A 23144-nucleotide genomic window follows, 5' to 3' on the forward strand; every position below is an offset into this window, starting at 1 on the left:
CTGGCGAAAAATTATTAACTTTTCATTCAGAAATCGCGTGAATTCGATGAACGGATTAAAAGATATGGACAACTGAATTATGTTTGACATTAATTGAAATTGTGTTTGAAATTGTAAATTAATATTTAAACAACTTGTCTATGAGATTAATAAATTGGATTTTTAAATATTACTAATCGTGTAAATGAATTTCTATATAAAGCACGTCTCGTCTTATTGAACAATTGTCAAAGTTGACTGTCTTATCATGTTTTAAAGCTTTATAAACACTATAATCTGATTTTACAAGTATTGGAAAGCTATGTGAAATAATAAAATATTTTCGATTGCCATGATAATTCAAATATAATATAGCTCCTGAAATAAATAATATTTTGAGTTTGATAAACTATAAATTCGTTCAATTATCAAGACTTATACTATGATAATAAACATGTATAGATTTAAAGATCATATTGGGTCAGGTTGACTTTTGAGATGACTTTTGTTAACTTTTTCATGTCGCTCTCGAGCATTAGGATTGTGATACACTATGACCCGACCTAGCTTGTTAAACATTTATTGACCAACATATATTCTCTAGGTTGAGATCTACAGTTATTTTGCATTCCGAGTTTCGGTCACATTTCGGTGAATGACCTTATGTGCTACTAAGGTGAGTTTCATTTGCTCCCTTTTTAAATTGCTTTTGCAATCTATATTTTTGGGCTGAGAATACATGCACTTTATTTTAAATGCAATGGACACAAGTATATACTAAATTCTACACCGAGTTTGAAACGAAAATCCCTTAGCTTTGGTAACTAGTAACTGCCGGTTATAAGAACTGGTGGGCGCGAGTAGTTGTATATGGATCCATAGGGCTTGACATCCCCGTCTGTTCCAGGTATATAGAAACCCTAGCCTGAACTATAAAACAGACGTATGCTATTTGAGTTTAGTACACGTTGGATTGCGTGTATTGTACATGTTGGTTGCATGTATGTTAAAACAGGGGGTACTTATTATAACGTTAAAGCTTAGTTACCAGGGTGCTCAATCTTGTAGAATAATTTGATAAACGTTTCGGATGAAACAACTGAAATCTTGTGATCCACCTTTATATATAGATTATGCGCAACATTAAAACTATGAACTCACCAACCTTTGTGTTGACACTTTTAAGCATGTTTATTCTCAGGTTCCTAGAAGTCTTCCGCTGTTTGCTTATACGTTATACAAGCTATGTGCATGGAGTCATACATGCTTTATTCGAGAAAACTTTGCATTCACAAAATCATCACCATGTATCTTATTTTGACTGCATTGTCAACATATGTAGTATTGTAAACTATTATTTACGGTGATTGTCTATATGTAGAAATCATCAGATGTCAAAGACCTTGGAATTAGATATTCATTTATGGTGTGCCTTTTCAAAAGAATGCAATGTTTACAAAACGTATCATATAGAGGTCATAACCTCACTATGAAATCAATGAATGATGTATTCGTCCAAATGGATTTGGACGGGTCATCACAAAACTTGTTGTATTGGTTTAAACGGATTGTATGGAACGGTTTACGTTATGTAACCATTTAATTGGGCGTTAATGGTTTTTAAATATAAAAAAAAATTGTCGTGTTGATTACGGGTTGGGTTGTTTCAGAGTGTGACTAGAGAGTGCGCATAATGCGCAATTCACCTGGTACCAGGTCTCGCGTTCGGGGGGCTTGATTACCCGAGGTTTTACCTTCTGTGAGGGAGCCAATGTACTTGTTCATAGAAGGGTTTCCTCGCTTACCAAAAAATATAAGTGATAAATGGAGATTATCAAATGTTTAGTAGAAACGTTTGGGACAAGATTACCCAATATGGGTACCCAACATTTAGTAGAAACATGGAGATATTTAGTTAGTCTATTGCTTTAGCTTTTTCCTAAACAAGAACGTCACGAGTTTAAGTAAGAGAACTTGTAACAAGTTGAGATATCCCGTTATTCCATTACATTACTTTGGTATGTACAGTGGCGGATCTTGAAAACAATTATTGGAGAGGCCAATAATATATTGTTGAAAATGTTATTAATATTGTTTAATTTTGGATAAAGACTCGCAATAAAGCGATAAACATATAATATTGAGCAAGAGAGAGATCATTGTAAGGTCTTTCACTCTTTCTACATAGCGTATATAAACTAAAAATATATATATATTACGTTGGAGATCAAAGATTAATAATCAAATTAAATTTGATTCTATATTACTACGGAAATATTTTGTTTTTCACATACATTATACATGACGCATGATAATTAGTAGTATAAAATGATGCATGATAAGTGGTAATATAAAACCATGAGTGTGGTGGTTGAATGGTTATGACCCTAGCCTTCCATAGTGAAGGTCATGAGTTCGATTCCAGGCACCCACAATTATCCACTCATGGCCACGGAAGTTCGCCTGCAATGACTCCGGGCTGCTCGCGTAGCGAGTAGTCGCCCTGGGATTAGTCAAGTTGACCGTTTGGATACCTAGGTTAAAAAAAAAGTGGTAATATAAATGTATGAAAACAGTTGAAAAACAAAAGAAATGATGAGAAAAGGAATCGAACTTGAGCTCCTTATAACATAAAGGTTACACTAAAAACCAACCCACCAAGGTACAAGATTTATGAAATATATATGGATTGTTTGGGGGACCATGGCCCACCCATGCCCCCTTATGATCCGCCAGTGCTGGCGCATGTTTATTCTAGTATTTTTTTTTTTTTTTTTTTGTTCCAGTGTTCAAATCTATTTTTCATTCGGACGGAGACTTTTTCCAAAACCATAGCTAGTTTGGTATATAGATTTATTGGTTGACATACTTTTGTTTTATTAGGAAGACAGGCGCATTGGATTATTCTAAAACTCATAATATTTCTTAACAATAATGTATTAGAATGCATGCTTCATCTGGATCACTATATATAAGTAAAATGAAGCCATTGGTTTGTACTCTAATCCTATCATTTACAAATATGGTACAACTAAACAGCAATGAGCTTAACACTATGGCAGTTGCCACCATTTTAATAGTCACTTTGACTATTTTATGGTTGTACAAGTTGACGCTTTCGAGCTCCAAATCGTCATTGCCACCAGGTCCACGTTCGTTGCCAATTATTGGCTACCTTCCATTTCTAACTGGCGACTTTCAGAAACAGATCGTCGACATGGCTTACACTTACAGTCCCATCTTCAAATTCCATTTGGGATCCAAGCTTTACGTGGTGATAAACGCACCGGAATTAGCAAAGGTTGTGGTTCGTGATCAAGACAAGGTCTTTTCAAACCGAGATGTTACGATAGCTGGAACTGTTGTATCTTATGGATGTCAAGATTTAGCATTTTGTAGTTATAACTCTAATTGGCGAAACCTTCGTAAGATTTTTGTTCATGAGCTTTTAAGCAACAAAAGTCTCGAAGAGTCCTGTTCTTTCAGAGCGGATGAAATTAGAAAAACTATCAAAAATGTTTATGGTAACATTGGTAAAGAAGTAAACATTAGTGATATAAGTTTCTTGACCGAAATGAATGTCTTGACTAGCATGGTTTGGGAAAATACATCACTTAAAGGTGCAAAAGGTATTCATCTTTTAAAAGATTTACAAATGGTGTCTTCAAACATCACTGATACTATCGGACTACCAAATTTGTCTGATATCTTTCCAAGTCTTGCGCGGTTTGATCTTCAAGGTATCGAGCGCAAAATGAAGAAGATGCACGATAAAATGGATGAGATTTTAACAAACATTATTGAAGATCGGGTCAAATATAACTCAAAAAAATCACAAGATGGAGATGGGCATGAAGGGAAGAAAGATTTCTTACAAATATTATTAGATCTCATGGACCAAAATGAAAAAGTATCACTTAGCATCACCAACTTAAAGGCACTTCTTTTGGTAAGATTATACAATCTTCGTACCAAAACAACTATCTTACAATTTATGTTTTTATATACCTAAAACTTCTATCAATGGCAATACATATGAAATACTATTGTTCTAACTTATTTTTCACCAATTCATACCCAAAACCTTGAAATAACCAAATCATACTAATGACTTTTGTGATTCCAGGACACTATGCTTGCAGGGACAGAAACAACGGCGACGCTTATAGAATGGGCAATGGCAGAAATAATAAAAAATCATAATGTGATGAAACTAGTACAAGAGGAATTAACACAAGTTGTAGGAGCAAACAACATAGTAGAAGAATCCCATATCTCTAAACTAGAATACCTAGATGCAACTATTAAAGAAACGCATAGGTTGCACCCTATGGTCCCTTTCCTAGTGCCACGAACCCCAAGCAAGGATTGCGAAGTAGGTGGATACACCGTCCCAAAGGGTTGTTGCGTATTTTTGAATGTTTATTCAATCCATCGAGATCCTCGATACTGGGACAATCCCTTGGAATTCAATCCCGAGAGGTTCTTGACAAACAAATATGATTACAAGGGAAATAATTTGAAGTTTTTTCCATTTGGATCGGGAAGAAGAATCTGTGCAGGTATTCCATTAGCCGAAAAAATGACAACGCTCATCTTGGCTTCGCTCTTGCACTCGTTTGATTGGAGCTTGCCAAAGGGTATCAAAGAACCCGACCTTTCAGAAAAGATGGGCTTTACACTAAGGAAAAGAAAACCACTCTTGGCTATTCCGTCTCAAAGGTTGTCCGACGCGAGCCTTTATAATTAGTGTGTGAGCTTGACTCCAAACGAATTCTTTATCTAGCATGAATAAGAGCACGAGCAAGAGCAATATGTACTAGCTACCCCATTTACATTGTAATTTTCTTTCGTGTGAGTTTGAAGTGATATTTACTATTTTTGTCTTTATTATTTTTCTTTTAATTTTAAAAAAGGTATAACCAGAGTTACTAAGAGCGGATTTAGCCAAATCACTTAAAATCAGAGTTACATACATACATACATACATACATACATACATACATACATACATACATACATACATACATACATACATACACACATACATACATACATACATACATGCAAAAACATACATACATACATACATACATACATACATACATACATATATACGCACATACGCACATACGCACATACACACATGCACACATACATACATACATACATACATACATCCATAAACGTGAGTGCCTACCAAGTCGTACATACACCTATTGATCGGGTCTTAAACGCCGATCATGATTGATGTTAAGAGGTGAATTTTATGTGTATATTTGAGGCTTAAAAAGCTATTTCATGAGGTTTTTATAACGAGTAACGATTTGGGACGAAAACGCGAAAACGGGGGTTAAAACAAGAAAAAAATGCGAAAACTAGAACCCAGCCGCAAGGAGGCAGCTGGTGGGCGCATGTAGGCGCCTGGCATGGGTCATAATTCTTCTCAGGTGGAAAATGGGCAAAAGGAGGCGCCTGGATTTGGCGCCCGGGCGTAATTTGCGCCCGGTGAGCATAATTTGCGACTGGAGCTATTTTTGGATAAAATTTGAGGCCGAATTTGAGGGATTTAATGCTTGGGGGTTACCCTACTTCACCCCTATATAATGAAAACCCTAGGCTACGAATTTATATGCTTTTCCATCAGTTTTTAGAGCATCAAACACACAAAAACACATCATCAATCATCATCAAATCAAGATTCAAGCTAGATTTCAAGGAGTGTTCATCATGCAACTTCAAGAAGCAACCATGATCATCATCACCAACATGCTTGGCTAGTTTTCTTATCTTTATTCCTTCCATGAACAATTGATACATGTGTTCTTTTCATTCAAGTTTATGTGGTTTGTAATGTTATTATACTTATGTCTTTTGAATTGTGATATTATTAAACCAAATGTTTATTGATCAATGCAAGTATTATTGATTGTGATTATTGCAAGTTGAATTATAGTGATTTAACATTGTGTTCTCGATCCAACTTAGTGTTAATTAGATTAAGGATAAAGACATAGTGTCTAGGTTGCATAATTCAATCTCAAGATAGTTAGAATTGATAAGCCTAAGAAATCTTGTCTATGAGATTTGATCAATACTTGATAAGCATAATACTTGTTTGAATGAATGCATGTTAGATTGGAATTGTGAAGGGATAAAGGTGAAATGTCCCGTTCTTATTGATTAAAAACGTTCCATATTAATTGATTTCGTTGCGAGGTTTTGACCTCTATATGAGACGTTTTTCAAAGACTGCATTCATTTTAAAACAAACCATAACCTTTATTTCATCAATAAAGGTTTAAAAAGCTTTACGTAGATTATCAAATAATGATAATCTAAAATATCCTGTTTACACACGACCATTACATAATGGTTTACAATACAAATATGTTACAACAAAATAAGTTTCTTGAATGCAGTTTTTACACAATATCATACAAGCATGGACTCCAAATCTCGTCCTTAGTTAAGTATGCGACAGCGGAAGCTCTTAATAATCACCTGAGAATAAACATGCTTAAAACGTCAACAAAAATGTTGGTGAGTTATAGGTTTAACCTATATATATCAAATCATAATAATAGACCACAAGATTTCATATTTCAATACACATCCCATACATAGAGATAAAAATCATTCATATAGTGAACACCTGGTAACCGACATTAACAAGATGCATATATAAGAATATCCCCATCATTCCGGGACACCCTTCGGATATGATATAAATTTCGAAGTACTAAAGCATCCGGTACTTTGGATGGGGTTTGTTAGGCCCAATAGATCTATCTTTAGGATTCGCGTCAATTAGGGTGTCTGTTCCCTAATTCTTAGATTACCAGACTTAATAAAAAAGGGGCATATTCGATTTCGATAATTCAACCATAGAATGTAGTTTCACGTACTTGTGTCTATTTTGTAAATCATTTATAAAACCTGCATGTATTCTCATCCCAAAAATATTAGATTTTAAAAGTGGGACTATAACTCACTTTCACAGATTTTTACTTCGTCGGGAAGTAAGACTTGGCCACTGGTTGATTCACGAACCTATAACAATATATACATATATATCAAAGTATGTTCAAAATATATTTACAACACTTTTAATATATTTTGATGTTTTAAGTTTATTAAGTCAGCTGTCCTCGTTAGTAACCTACAACTAGTTGTCCACAGTTAGATGTACAGAAATAAATCGATAAATATTATCTTGAATCAATCCACGACCCAGTGTATACGTATCTCAGTATTGATCACAACTCAAACTATATATATTTTGGAATCAACCTCAACCCTGTATAGTTAACTACAACATTCACATATAGAGTGTCTATGGTTGTTCCGAAATATATATAGATGTGTCGACATGATAGGTCGAAACATTGTATACGTGTCTATGGTATCTCAAGATTACATAATATACAATACAAGTTGATTAAGTTATGGTTGGAATAGATTTGTTACCAATTTTCACGTAGCTAAAATGAGAAAAATTATCCAATCTTGTTTTACCCATAACTTCTTCATTTTAAATCCGTTTTGAGTGAATCAAATTGCTATGGTTTCATATTGAACTCTATTTTATGAATCTAAACATAAAAAGTATAGGTTTATAGTCAGAAAAATAAGTTACAATTCGTTTTTGTAAAGGTAGTCATTTCAGTCGAAAGAACGACGTCTAGATGACCATTTTAGAAAACATACTTCCACTTTGAGTTTAACCATAATTTTTGGATATAGTTTCATGTTCATAATAAAAATCATTTTCTCAGAATAACAACTTTTAAATCAAAGTTTATCATAGTTTTTAATTAACTAACCCAAAACAGCCCGCGGTGTTACTACGACGGCGTAAATCCGGTTTTACGGTGTTTTTCGTGTTTCCAGGTTTTAAATCATTAAGTTAGCATATCATATAGATATAGAACATGTGTTTAGTTGATTTTAAAAGTCAAGTTAGAAGGATTAACTTTTGTTTGCGAACAAGTTTAGAATTAACTAAACTATGTTCTAGTGATTACAAGTTTAAACTTTCGAATAAGATAGCGTTATATGTATGAATCGAATGATGTTATGAACATCATTACTACCTTAAGTTCCTTGGATAAACCTACTGGAAAAGAGAAAAATGGATCTAGCTTCAATGGATCCTTGGATGGCTCGAAGTTCTTGAAGCAGAATCATGACACGAAAACAAGTTCAAGTAAGATCATCACTTGAAATAAGATTGTTATAGTTATAGAAATTGAACCAAAGTTTGAATATGATTATTACCTTGTATTAGAATGATAACCTACTGTAAGAAACAAAGATTTCTTGAGGTTGGATGATCACCTTACAAGATTGGAAGTGAGCTAGCAAACTTGAAAGTATTCTTGATTTTATGAAACTAGAACTTTTGGAATTTATGAAGAACACTTAGAACTTGAAGATAGAACTTGAGAGAGATCAATTAGATGAAGAAAATTGAAGAATGAAAGTGTTTGTAGGTGTTTTTGGTCGTTGGTGTATGGATTAGATATAAAGGATATGTTATTTTGTTTTCATGTAAATAAGTCATGAATGATTACTCATATTTTTGTAATTTTATGAGATATTTCATGCTAGTTGCCAAATGATGGTTCCCACATGTATTAGGTGACTCACATGGGCTGCTAAGAGCTGATCATTGGAGTGTATATACCAATATTACATACATCTAAAAGCTGTGTATTGTACGAGTACGAATACGGGTGCATACGAGTAGAATTGTTGATGAAACTGAACGAGGATGTAATTGTAAGCATTTTTGTTAAGTAGAAGTATTTTGATAAGTGTATTGAAGTCTTTCAAAAGTGTATAAATACATATTAAAACACTACATGTATATACATTTTAACTGAGTCGTTAAGTCATCGTTAGTCGTTACATGTAAGTGTTGTTTTGAAACCTTTAGGTTAACGATCTTGTTAAATGTTGTTAACCTAATGTTTATAATATCAAATGAGATTTTAAATAATTATATTATCATGATATTATCATGTATGAATATCTCTTAATATGATATATATACATTAAATGTCTTTACAACGATAATCGTTACATATATGTCTCGTTTAAAAATCATTAAGTTAGTAGTCTTGTTTTTACATATGTAGTTCATTGTTAATATACTTAATGATATGTTTACTTATCATAGTATCATGTTAACTATATATATATCCATATATATGTCATCATATAGTTTTTACAAGTTTTAACGTTCGTGAATCACCGGTCAACTTGGGTGGTCAATTGTCTATATGAAACATATTTCAATTAATCAAGTCTTAAAAAGTTTGATTGCTTAACATGTTAGAAACATTTAATCATGTAAATATCAATCTCAATTAATATATATAAACATGGAAAAGTTCGGGTCACTACAGTACCTACCCGTTAAATAAATTTCGTCCCGAAATTTTAAGCTGTTGAAGGTGTTGACGAATCTTCTGGAAATAGATGCGGGTATTTCTTCTTCATCTGATCTTCACGCTCCCAGGTGAACTCAAGTCCTCTACGAGCATTCCATCGAACCTTAACAATTGGTATCTTGTTTTGCTTAAGTCTTTTAACCTCACGATCCATTATTTCGACGGGTTCTTCGATGAATTGAAGTTTTTCGTTGATTTGGATTTCATCTAACGGAATAGTGAGATCTTCTTTAGCAAAACATTTCTTCAAATTCGAGACGTGGAAAGTGTTATGTACAGTCGCGAGTTGTTGAGGTAACTCAAGTCGGTAAGCTACTGGTCCGACACGATCAATAATCTTGAATGGTCCAATATACCTTGGATTTAATTTCCCTCGTTTACCAAATCGAACAACACCTTTCCAAGGTGCAACTCTAAGCATGACCATCTCTCCAATTTCAAATTCTATATCTTTTCTTTTAATGTTAGCGTAGCTCTTTTGTCGACTTTGGGCGGTATTCAACCGTTGTTGAATTTGGATGATCTTCTCGGTAGTTTCTTGTATAATCTCCGGACCCGTAATCTGTCTATCCCCCACTTCACTCCAACAAATCGGAGACCTGCACTTTCTACCATAAAGTGCTTCAAACGGCGCCATCTCAATGCTTGAATGGTAGCTGTTGTTGTAGGAAAATTCTGCTAACGGTAGATGTCGATCCCAACTGTTTCTGAAATCAATAACACATGCTCGTAGCATGTCTTCAAGCGTTTGTATCGTCCTTTCGCTCTGCCCATCAGTTTGTGGATGATAGGCAGTACTCATGTCTAGACGAGTTCCTAATGCTTGCTGTAATGTCTGCCAGAATCTTGAAATAAATCTGCCATCCCTATCAGAGATAATAGAGATTGGTATTCCATGTCTGGAGACGACTTCCTTCAAATACAGTCGTGCTAACTTCTCCATCTTGTCATCTTCTCTTATTGGCAGGAAGTGTGCTGATTTGGTGAGACGATCAACTATTACCCAAATAGTATCAAAACCACTTGCAGTCCTTGGCAATTTAGTGATGAAATCCATGGTAATGTTTTCCCATTTCCATTCTGGAATTTCGGGTTGTTGAAGTAGACCTGATGGTTTCTGATGCTCAGCTTTGACCTTAGAACACGTCAAACATTCTCTTACGTATTTAGCAACATCGGCTTTCATACCCGGCCACCAAAAATGTTTCTTGAGATCCTTGTACATCTTCCTCGTTCCAGGATGTATTGAGTATCTGGTTTTATGAGCTTCTCTAAGTACCATTTCTCTCATATCTCCAAATTTTGGTACCCAAACCCTTTCAGCCCTATACCGGGTTCCGTCTTCCCGAATATTAAGATGCTTCTCCGATCCTTTGGGTATTTCATCCTTTAAATTTCCCTCTTTTAAAACTCCTTGTTGCGCTTCCTTTATTTGAGTAGTAAGGTTATTATGAATCATTATATTCATAGATTTTACTCGAATGGGTTCTCTGTCCTTCCTGCTCAAGGCATCGGCTACCACATTTGCCTTCCCCGGGTGGTAACGAATCTCAAAGTCGTAATCATTCAACAATTCAATCCACCTACGCTGCCTCATATTCAGTTGTTTCTGATTAAATATGTGTTGAAGACTTTTGTGGTCGGTATATATAATACTTTTGACCCCATATAAGTAGTGCCTCCAAGTCTTTAATGCAAAAACAACCGCGCCTAATTCCAAATCATGCGTCGTATAATTTTGCTCGTGAATCTTCAATTGTCTAGAGGCATAAGCAATCACCTTCGTTCGTTGCATTAATACACAACTGAGACCTTGCTTTGATGCGTCACAATAAATCACAAAATCATCATTCCCTTCAGACAATGACAATATAGGTGCCGTAGTTAGCTTTTTCTTCAATAACTGAAACGCTTTCTCTTGTTCATCCTTCCATTCAAATTTCTTCCCTTTATGCGTTAATGCAGTCAAGGGTTTTGCTATTCTGGAAAAGTCTTGGATGAACCTTCTGTAGTAACCAGCTAGTCCTAAAAACTGGCGTATGTGTTTCGGAGTTTTCGGGGTTTCCCACTTTTCAACAGTTTCTATCTTTGCCGGATCCACCTTAATACCTTCTTTGTTCACTATGTGACCGAGGAATTGAACTTCTTCCAACCAAAATGAACACTTTGAAAACTTAGCGTACAATTCTTCTTTCCTCAATACTTCTAACACCTTTCTCAAATGTTCACCGTGTTCTTGGTCATTCTTTGAGTAAATAAGTATGTCATCAACGAAAACAATGACAAACTTGTCAAGGTATGGTCCACACACTCGGTTCATAAGGTCCATGAACACAGCTGGTGCATTAGTTAAACCAAACGGCATGACCATAAACTCGTAATGACCGTAACGTGTTCTGAAAGCAGTCTTTGTAATATCATCTTCTTTCACCCGCATTTGATGATACCCGGAACGTAAGTCAATCTTTGAATAAACAGACGAGCCTTGTAGTTGATCAAATAAGTCGTCGATTCTCGGTAGTGGGTAGCGGTTCTTGATGGTAAGTTTGTTCAACTCTCGGTAGTCGATACACAACCTGAATGTACCATCTTTCTTCTTGACAAACAAAACAGGAGCTCCCCACGGTGATGTGCTTGGTCGAATGAAACCACGCTCTAAAAGTTCTTGTAATTGGCTTTGCAGTTCTTTCATCTCACTGGGTGCGAGTCTGTAAGGAGCACGAGCTATTGGTGCAGCTCCTGGTACAAGATCTATTTGTAATTCAACGGATCGATGTGGGGGTAATCCCGGTAATTCTTTAGGAAATACATCGGGAAATTCTTTTGCAATGGGAACATCATTGATGCTCTTTTCTTCAATTTGTACTTTCTCGACGTGTGCTAGAACAGCATAGCAACCTTTTCTTATTAGTTTTTGTGCCTTCAAATTACTAATAAGATGTAGCTTCGTGTTGCCCTTTTCTCCGTACACCATTAAGGGTTTTCCTTTTTCTCGTATAATGCGAATTGCATTTTTGTAACAGACGATCTCTGTTTTCACTTCTTTCAACCAGTCCATACCGATTATCACATTAAAACTCCCTAACTCTACTGGTATCAAATCAATCTTAAATGTTTCGCTAACCAGTTTAATTTCTCGATTCCGACATATATTATCTGCTGAAATTAATTTACCATTTGCTAATTCGAGTAAAAATTTACTATCCAAAGGCGTCAATGGATAACTTAATTTAGCACAAAAATCTCTACTCATATAGCTTCTATCCGCACCCGAATCAAATAAAACGTAAGCAGATTTATTGTCAATAAGAAACGTACCCGTAACAAGCTCCGGGTCTTCCTGTGCCTCTGCCGCATTAATATTGAAAACTCTTCCGCGGCCTTGTCCATTCGTGTTCTCCTGGTTCGGGCAATTTCTAATAATGTGGCCCGGTTTTCCACATTTATAACAAACTACATTGGCATAACTTGCTCCGACACTACTTGCTCCGCCATTACTCGTTCCGACACCATTTGTTCCTTTTGTTCTATTAACCCCTGGTCCGTAGACCTCACACTTCGCCGCGCTATGACCATTTCTTTTACACTTGTTGCAAAATTTGGTGCAGAACCCCGAGTGATACTTTTCACACCTTTGGCATAGCTGCTTCTGATTGTTGTTGTTGTTGCGGTTATTATTGTTGTTGGGATGATTGTTGTAGTTGCTGTTATTGTTGTTGTTATTGTTGTTGTTGTTGTTGTTGTTGGGCCGTTTGTTGTAGTTGCGATTGATGTTGCGATTGTTGGGATAATTGTTGCGATTATTGTTGTAATTGCTGTTGTTGTTGTATTGGTGATTCTTATCACCGTTTTCCTCCCACTTTCTTTTGACTTGCTTCACATTGGCCTCTTCAGCAGTCTGTTCTTTAATTCTTTCTTCAATCTGGTTCACTAGTTTGTGAGCCATTCTACATGCCTGTTGTATAGAGGCGGGCTCGTGTGAACTTATATCTTCTTGGATTCTTTCCGGTAATCCTTTCACAAACGCGTCGATCTTCTCTTCCTCATCTTCGAATGCTCCCGGACACAATAGGCACAATTCTGTGAATCGTCTTTCGTACGTGGTAATATCAAATCCTTGGGTTCGTAACCCTCTAAGTTCTGTCTTGAGCTTATTGACCTCGGTTCTGGGACGGTACTTCTCATTCATCAAGTGCTTGAATGCTGACCACGGTAGTGCGTACGCATCGTCTTGTCCCACTTGCTCTAGATAGGTATTCCACCATGTTAACGCAGAACCTGTGAAGGTATGCGTAGCGTACTTCACTTTGTCCTCTTCAGTACACTTACTTATGGCAAACACCGATTCGACCTTCTCGGTCCACCATTTCAATCCGATCGGTCCTTCGGTTCCATCAAATTCCAAAGGTTTGCAGGCAGTGAATTCTTTGTAGGTGCATCCTACACGATTTCCTGTACTGCTAGATCCAAGGTTATTGTTGGTATGTAGCGCAGTCTGTACTGCGGCTATGTTTGAAGCTAGAAAAGTACGGAATTCCTCTTCATTCATATTCACGGTGTGTCGAGTAGTCGGTGCCATTTCCTTCAAAATAGTCAAATGGAACAAGTTAATCATACAGAATATTAAGAGTAGTTAATAGTATTTCGTAGCATAATATGAACTCATTTATAAAAGCTTTTTCTTCATATTAGCGTTTTATAAGTTTAAATTCAGGTAGTACCTACCCGTTAAGTTCATACTTAGTAGCTAATATACAATTCAACTACTACAATTCTATATGAAAAACTGATTATAATAATATTTCGTGTTCAAACTTTTATACAATATTTTACAAACTTACAATACCGCTTATTTTACATAAAGCATGAAATATAGCACACAATAACTTTGATACAAGATAGTTGTGAAGATAATTCTAGCTAGTACACAAGTCGTTCAACAAAGGCAATAAAGACACGTAATTCATACGTCCAGAAACAAGTCATGCATTCTGGTTTTACTAGGACTACTTCCCATCCTTGGTCTTGTGGAACATAACCGTTATGGCCGTTGATAAGACAGCGTGTTGTAACGTCGTCAAAGGGACGAGGGTTACGTAATGTCCAACAGTCCCGTAACAATCTAAAAATCTCATTTCTTACCCCAATTACCGACTCCGTCACTTGTGGAAACGTTTTGTTTAATAGTTGTAGCCCGATGTTCTTGTTCTCACTTTGGTGAGAAGCGAACATTACTAATCCGTAAGCATAACATGCTTCTTTATGTTGCATGTTAGCCGCTTTTTCTAAATCACGAAGTCCAATATTCGGATATATTGAGTCAAAATAATTTCTTAACCCGTTGCGTGTAATAGCATTTGGGTTCCCCGCAATATATGCGTCAAAGTAAACACATCGTAACTTATGGGTTTCCCAATGTGATATCCCCCATCTTTCAAACGAAAGTCTCTTATAAACCAAGACATTCTTGGAACGTTCTTCGAATGTCTTACAAACTGATCTCGCCTTAAATAGTTGTGCCGAGGAATTCTGGCCGACTCTAGATAAGATTTCATCAATCATGTCTCCGGGTAGGTCTCTTAAAATATTGGGTTGTCTATCCATTTTGTGTTTTTAAACTGTAAAATAGACAAGAGTTAGATTCATAAAAAAAATACTTATTAATACAAGCAATTTTTACATATATCATAAAGCATAAGCACACTATATTACATATATTACACCACACGAATACAACTATCTTATTCCGACTCGCTCGTTTCTTCTTCTTCGGTTTTGGTTCGTTTTGCCAAGTTTCTAGGGATATATGATGTTCCCCTAATACTAACTGTCGTTTTCCACAACGGTTTAGAAAAACCTGGTGGTTTAGAGGTTCCCGGGTCATTGTTACAACTTAAGGACTTCGGGGGTTGACGATACATATAAAGTTCATCGGGGTTGGAATTAGATTTCTCTATTTTTATGCCCTTTCCCTTATTATTTTCTTTTGCCTTTTTAAATTCAGTTGGGGTAATTTCTATAACATCATCGGAATTCTCGTCGGAATCCGATTCATCGAAGAATTGGTAATCCTCCCAATATTTTGCTTCCTTGGCGGAAACACCATTAACCATAATTAACCTTGGTCGGTTGGTTGAGGATTTTCTTTTACTTAACCGTTTTATTATTTCCCCCACCGGTTCTACTTCTTCATCCGGTTCCGATTCTTCTTCCGGTTCCGATTCTTCTTCCGGTTCCGACTCTTCTTCCGGTTCCTCTTCGGGAATTTGTGAATCAGTCCACGAATCATTCCAATTTACATTTGACTCTTCATTATTATTAGGTGAGTCAATGGGACTTGTTCTAGAGGTAGACATCTATCACATAATATCAAACGCGTTAAGAGATTAATATATCACTTAATATTCACATGTTAAAAATATATAGTTTCCAACAAAATTTGTTAAGCAATCATTTTTCAAGTAAACACGGTCGAATTCCAGACTCACTATTGCATCCTAACAAACTCGATAAGACACACTAATACAAAATTCTAGTTCTCTAAGACCAACGCTCGGATACCAACTGAAATGTCCCGTTCTTATTGATTAAAAACGTTCCATATTAATTGATTTTGTTGCGAGGTTTTGACCTCTATATGAGACGTTTTTCAAAGACTGCATTCATTTTAAAACAAACCATAACCTTTATTTCATCAATAAAGGTTTAAAAAGCTTTACGTAGATTATCAAATAATGATAATCTAAAATATCCTGTTTACACACGACCATTACATAATGGTTTACAATACAAATATGTTACAACAAAATAAGTTTCTTGAATGCAGTTTTTACACAATATCATACAAGCATGGACTCCAAATCTCGTCCTTATTTAAGTATGTGACAGCGGAAGCTCTTAATAATCACCTGAGAATAAACATGCTTAAAACGTCAACAAAAATGTTGGTGAGTTATAGGTTTAACCTATATATATCAAATCATAATAATAGACCACAAGATTTCATATTTCAATACACATCCCATACATAGAGATAAAAATCATTCATATAGTGAACACCTGGTAACCGACATTAACAAGATGCATATATAAGAATATCCCCATCATTCCGGGACACCCTTCGGATATGATATAAATTTCGAAGTACTAAAGCATCCGGTACTTTGGATGGGGTTTGTTAGGCCTAATAGATCTATCTTTAGGATTCGCGTCAATTAGGGTGTCTGTTCCCTAATTCTTAGATTACCAGACTTAATAAAAAAGGGGCATATTCGATTTCGATAATTCAACCATAGAATGTAGTTTCACGTACTTGTGTCTATTTTGTAAATCATTTATAAAACCTGCATGTATTTTCATCCCAAAAATATTAGATTTTAAAAGTGGGACTATAACTCACTTTCACAGATTTTTACTTCGTCGGGAAGTAAGACTTGGCCACTGGTTGATTCACGAACCTATAACAATATATACATATATATCAAAGTATGTTCAAAATATATTTACAACACTTTTAATATATTTTGATGTTTTAAGTTTATTAAGTCAGCTGTCCTCGTTAGTAACCTACAACTAGTTGTCCACAGTTAGATGTACAGAAATAAATCGATAAATATTATCTTGAATCAATCCACGATCCAGTGTATACGTATCTCAGTATTGATCACAACTCAAACTATATATATTTTGGAATCAACCTCAACCCTGTATAGTTAACTCCAACATTCACATATAGAGTGTCTATGGTTGTTCCGAAATATATATAGATGTGTCGACATGATAGGTCGAAACATTGTATACGTGTCTATGGTATCTCAAGATTACATAATATACAATACAAGTTGATTAAGTTATGGTTGGAATAGATTTGTTACCAATTTTCACGTAGCTAAAATGAGAAAAATTATCCAATCTTGTTTTACCCATAACTTCTTCATTTTAAATCCGTTTTGAGTGAATCAAATTGCTATGGTTTCATATTGAACTCTATTTTATGAATCTAAACAGAAAAAGTATAGGTTTATAGTCAGAAAAATAAGTTACAATTCGTTTTTGTAAAGGTAGTCATTTCAGTCGAAAGAACGACGTCTAGATGACCATTTTAGAAAACATACTTCCACTTTGAGTTTAACCATAATTTTTGGATATAGTTTCATGTTCATAATAAAAATCATTTTCTCAGAATAACAACTTTTAAATCAAAGTTTATCATAGTTTTTAATTAACTAACCCAAAACAGCCCGCGGTGTTACTACGACGGCGTAAATCCGGTTTTACGGTGTTTTTCGTGTTTCCAGGTTTTAAATCATTAAGTTAGCATATCATATAGATATAGAACATGTGTTTAGTTGATTTTAAAAGTCAAGTTAGAAGGATTAACTTTTGTTTGCGAACAAGTTTAGAATTAACTAAACTATGTTCTAGTGATTACAAGTTTAAACTTTCGAATAAGATAGCTTTATATGTATGAATCGAATGATGTTATGAACATAATTACTACCTTAAGTTCCTTGGATAAACCTACTGGAAAAGAGAAAAATGGATCTAGCTTCAATGGATCCTTGGATGGCTCGAAGTTCTTGAAGCAGAATCATGACACGAAAACAAGTTCAAGTAAGATCATCACTTGAAATAAGATTGTTATAGTTATAGAAATTGAACCAAAGTTTGAATATGATTATTACCTTGTATTAGAATGATAACCTACTGTAAGAAACAAAGATTTCTTGAGGTTGGATGATCACCTTACAAGATTGGAAGTGAGCTAGCAAACTTGAAAGTATTCTTGATTTTATGAAACTAGAACTTTTGGAATTTATGAAGAACACTTAGAACTTGAAGATAGAACTTGAGAGAGATCAATTATATGAAGAAAATTGAAGAATGAAAGTGTTTGTAGGTGTTTTTGGTCGTTGGTGTATGGATTAGATATAAAGGATATGTTATTTTGTTTTCATGTAAATAAGTCATGAATGATTACTCATATTTTTGTAATTTTATGAGATATTTCATGCTAGTTGCCAAATGATGGTTCCCACATGTGTTAGGTGACTCACATGGGCTGCTAAGAGCTGATCATTGGAGTGTATATACCAATAGTACATACATCTAAAAGCTGTGTATTGTACGAGTACGAATACGGGTGCATACGAGTAGAATTGTTGATGAAACTGAACGAGGATGTAATTGTAAGCATTTTTGTTAAGTAGAAGTATTTTGATAAGTGTATTGAATTCTTTCAAAAGTGTATAAATACATATTAAAACACTACATGTATATACATTTTAACTGAGTCGTTAAGTCATCGTTAGTCGTTACATGTAAGTGTTGTTTTGAAACCTTTAGGTTAACGATCTTGTTAAATGTTGTTAACCCAATGTTTATAATATCAAATAAGATTTTAAATTATTATATTATCATGATATTATCATGTATGAATATCTCTTAATATGATATATATACATTAAATGTCTTTACAACGATAATCGTTACATATATGTCTCGTTTAAAAATCATTAAGTTAGTAGTCTTGTTTTTACATATGTAGTTCATTGTTAATATACTTAATGATATGTTTACTTATCATAGTATCATGTTAACTATATATATATATATCCATATATATGTCATCATATAGTTTTTACAAGTTTTAACGTTCGTGAATCACCGGTCAACTTGGGTGGTCAATTGTCTATATGAAACATATTTCAATTAATCAAGTCTTAACAAGTTTGATTGCTTAACATGTTAAAAACATTTAATCATGTAAATATCAATCTCAATTAATATATATAAACATGGAAAAGTTCGGGTCACTACAGTACCTACCCGTTAAATAAATTTCGTCCCGAAATTTTAAGCTGTTGAAGGTGTTGACGAATCTTCTGGAAATAGATGCGGGTATTTCTTCTTCATCTGATCTTCACGCTCCCAGGTGAACTCAGGTCCTCTACGAGCATTCCATCGAACCTTAACAATTGGTATCTTGTTTTGCTTAAGTCTTTTAACCTCACGATCCATTATTTCGACGGGTTCTTCGATGAATTGAAGTTTTTCGTTGATTTGGATTTCATCTAACGGAATAGTGAGATCTTCTTTAGCAAAACATTTCTTCAAATTCGAGACGTGGAAAGTGTTATGTACAGCCGCGAGTTGTTGAGGTAACTCAAGTCGGTAAGCTACTGGTCCGACACGATCAATAATCTTGAATGGTCCAATATACCTTGGATTTAATTTCCCTCGTTTACCAAATCGAACAACGCCTTTCCAAGGTGCAACTCTAAGCATGACCATCTCTCCAATTTCAAATTCTATATCTTTTCTTTTAATGTCAGCGTAGCTCTTTTGTCGACTTTGGGCGGTTTTCAACCGTTGTTGAATTTGGATGATCTTCTCGGTAGTTTCTTGTATAATCTCCGGACCCGTAATCTGTCTATCCCCCACTTCACTCCAACAAATCGGAGACCTGCACTTTCTACCATAAAGTGCTTCAAACGGCGCCATCTCAATGCTTGAATGGTAGCTGTTGTTGTAGGAAAATTCTGCTAACGGTAGATGTCGATCCCAACTGTTTCCGAAATCAATAACACATGCTCGTAGCATGTCTTCAAGCATTTGTATCGTCCTTTCGCTCTGCCCATCAGTTTGTGGATGATAGGCAGTACTCATGTCTAGACGAGTTCCTAATGCTTGCTGTAATGTCTGCCAGAATCTTGAAATAAATCTGCCATCCCTATCAGAGATAATAGAGATTGGTATTCCATGTCTGGAGACGACTTCCTTCAAATACAGTCGTGCTAACTTCTCCATCTTGTCATCTTCTCTTATTGGCAGTAAGTGTGCTGATTTGGTGAGACGATCAACTATTACCCAAATAGTATCAAAACCACTTGCAGTCCTTGGCAATTTAGTGATGAAATCCATGGTAATGTTTTCCCATTTCCATTCTGGGATTTCGGGTTGTTGAAGTAGACCTGATGGTTTCTGATGCTCAGCTTTGACCTTAGAACAAGTCAAACATTCTCTTACGTATTTAGCAACATCGGCTTTCATACCCGGTCACCAAAAATGTTTCTTGAGATCCTTGTACATCTTCCCCGTTCCAGGATGTATTGAGTATCTGGTTTTATGAGCTTCTCTAAGTACCATTTCTCTCATATCTCCAAATTTTGGTACCCAAACCCTTTCAGCCCTATACCGGGTTCCGTCTTCCCGAATATTAAGATGCTTCTCCGATCCTTTGGGTATTTCATCCTTTAAATTTCCCTCTTTTAAAACTCCTTGTTGCGCCGCCTTTATTTGAGTAGTAAGGTTATTATGAATCATTATATTCATAGATTTTACTCGAATGGGTTCTCTGTCCTTCCTGCTCAAGGCATCGGCTACCACATTTGCCTTCCCCGGGTGGTAACGAATCTCAAAGTCGTAATCATTCAACAATTCAATCCACCTACGCTGCCTCATATTCAGTTGTTTCTGATTAAATATGTGTTGAAGACTTTTGTGGTCGGTATATATAATACTTTTGACCCCATATAAGTAGTGCCTCCAAGTCTTTAATGCAAAAACAACCGCGCCTAATTCCAAATCATGCGTCGTATAATTTTGCTCGTGAATCTTCAATTGTCTAGAGGCATAAGCAATCACCTTCGTTCGTTGCATTAATACACAACTGAGACCTTGCTTTGATGCGTCACAATAAATCACAAAATCATCATTCCCTTCAGGCAATGACAATATAGGTGCCGTAGTTAGCTTTTTCTTCAATAACTGAAACGCTTTCTCTTGTTCATCCTTCCATTCAAATTTCTTCCCTTTATGCGTTAATGCAGTCAAGGGTTTTGCTATTCTGGAAAAGTCTTGGATGAACCTTCTGTAGTAACCAGCTAGTCCTAAAAACTGGCGTATGTGTTTCGGAGTTTTCGGGGTTTCCCACTTTTCAACAGTTTCTATCTTTGCCGGATCCACCTTAATACCTTCTTTGTTCACTATGTGACCGAGGAATTGAACTTCTTCCAACCAAAATGAACACTTTGAAAACTTAGCGTACAATTCTTCCTTCCTCAATACTTCTAACACCTTTCTCAAATGTTCACCGTGTTATTGGGAAATACTCTTTGTTTCCTACCGGCATCCGAACGCAGGACTTTGCCCCTTCGTACATATCCATAATAGCTCTAATATATCTACTTGGGATACCTCTAACATTAAGGGTCTTCCATATCAACTTACGCAGTACACAATCATAGGCATTTTCTAAGTCCAAGAAGACCATCTCTAGGCTCTTTTGCATTTCTCTATACTTCTCCATCACGCTTCTTATAATATGAATTGCCTCCATCGAAGAGCGCCCCGGCATAAAACCAAATTTGTTTTCCAAAACTCTAGTTTCACGTCGAAATCTAGTCTCAATCACTCTCTCCCAAAGCTTCATAGTATGGCTAAGTAATTTTATGCCTCTATAATTACCGCATATTTGGGCAAACTCTTTATTTTTGTAGATAGGGATAATCTCGCTGAGTCTCCATTCCGTAGGCATTTAATAACTTCTAAGCTTCTTATTGAAAAGACACGTCAACCACCTAACACCATCCTCGCCAAGGCACCGCCACGCCTCTATTGGAATCTGGTCTGGTCCAACAGCTTTGTTACCGCCCATCTTTCATAGTGCCGATCTTACTTCATCCTGACTGATCCTCCTACAGAAATTTTTGTTCTGGAATTGCCCTATATCTAAATCTCGCGAATCCTCTTGGCGCCCAGGTCCTCCACCAACGAAAAGAGATGAGAAATACCCTTCCTATATTTTCCTAATTTTGTCTTCCTTCACTATGGTAAGACCGACTTCATCTTTGATATACTTGATGTTATCTATATCCCTCCTCTTGCGCTCCCTAGCTTTTGCAATCATGTAGATATCATTTGCTCCTTCTTTAGAGTCTAGTTTCTTATATAAATCTTCGTACGCCTTATCTTTTACACGTGAAACAACCTTCTTAGCTTCCCTTTTGGCTTCTCTATATCTCTCTTCTGCCTTAGTTCTATCATCACGTGTCCCCTCCCGGAAAGTAATGAGCTCCCTAAACCTCAGTTGCTTAAGCGCGACTTTGGTTTGAACCTCGTCATTAATCCACCAAGATTCTCTACTAGACTTATGTCCTCTCGATGGCCCTACTGCCACACCTAAGGCTACCTTGGCTACATCTCTAATAGTAGATGCCGGACTATTCCACATCTGGTCAGCATCATCATGAGTAACAGTATCCACTCCTGCCTCAACTCTTTCTAATACCGAAGCTTTAAAAGTTTCGGATTTCACTTCATTCAGATTCTTCCATAGGATCCTAGGTTGCATGGGTCTCACGTGTGATGACCCGAGAATTTCCGACCAAATTTAAACTTTAATCTTTATATGTTTCTGACACGATAAGCAAAATCTATAATGTTGAGTCTCGAAAGTTTTGAAATCTATATTCATATAATCAAATTACCCTTTGACTATTCCCGACGATTCACGAACAGTTATTGTAACTAAATAAGTATATATATATATATATATATATATATATATATATATATAAATATATATATATATATATATATATATATATATATATATATATATATATATATATATATATATATATATATATATATATATATATATATTTACTTTAAATTGAAATAATATACGATTTAATTATTAGA

General features: G+C 35.5%; 2 protein-coding genes across 2 annotated transcripts; one reads left to right on the forward strand and one right to left on the reverse strand.

Moving 5' to 3' along the window:
• The first annotated feature begins 3001 nt into the window (after nt 1-3001).
• Nucleotides 3002-4729, forward strand: LOC139902236 (cytochrome P450 76C1-like). The gene is made up of 2 exons (XM_071884881.1): nt 3002-3928; nt 4106-4729. Exons 1-2 carry the CDS (start codon nt 3002-3004, stop codon nt 4727-4729), a joined length of 1551 nt encoding a protein of 516 aa, XP_071740982.1.
• Nucleotides 4730-22236: 17507 nt separating this feature from the next.
• On the reverse strand, nt 22237-22791 carry LOC139902237 (uncharacterized). Its single transcript, XM_071884882.1, has one exon. The coding sequence runs from the start codon at nt 22789-22791 to the stop codon at nt 22237-22239; it is 555 nt and encodes a 184-aa protein (XP_071740983.1).
• Between the last annotated feature and the right edge of the window lie 353 nt (nt 22792-23144).

Source organism: Rutidosis leptorrhynchoides, chromosome 3, assembly GCF_046630445.1.
Source record: "Rutidosis leptorrhynchoides isolate AG116_Rl617_1_P2 chromosome 3, CSIRO_AGI_Rlap_v1, whole genome shotgun sequence".
NCBI lineage: Eukaryota > Viridiplantae > Streptophyta > Magnoliopsida > Asterales > Asteraceae > Rutidosis > Rutidosis leptorrhynchoides.

Excerpts from the sequence above, each read along its gene's own strand:
- LOC139902236 (XM_071884881.1), top strand. The coding sequence starts at position 3,002 with ATGGTACAACTAAACAGCAATGAGCTTAACACTATGGCAGTTGCCACC. Across the intron at positions 3,929-4,105 it reads ACTTAAAGGCACTTCTTTTG|GACACTATGCTTGCAGGGAC; the intron begins GTAAGATTATAC and ends TTGTGATTCCAG.
- LOC139902237 (XM_071884882.1), bottom strand. The coding sequence starts at position 22,791 with ATGCAACCTAGGATCCTATGGAAGAATCTGAATGAAGTGAAATCCGAA.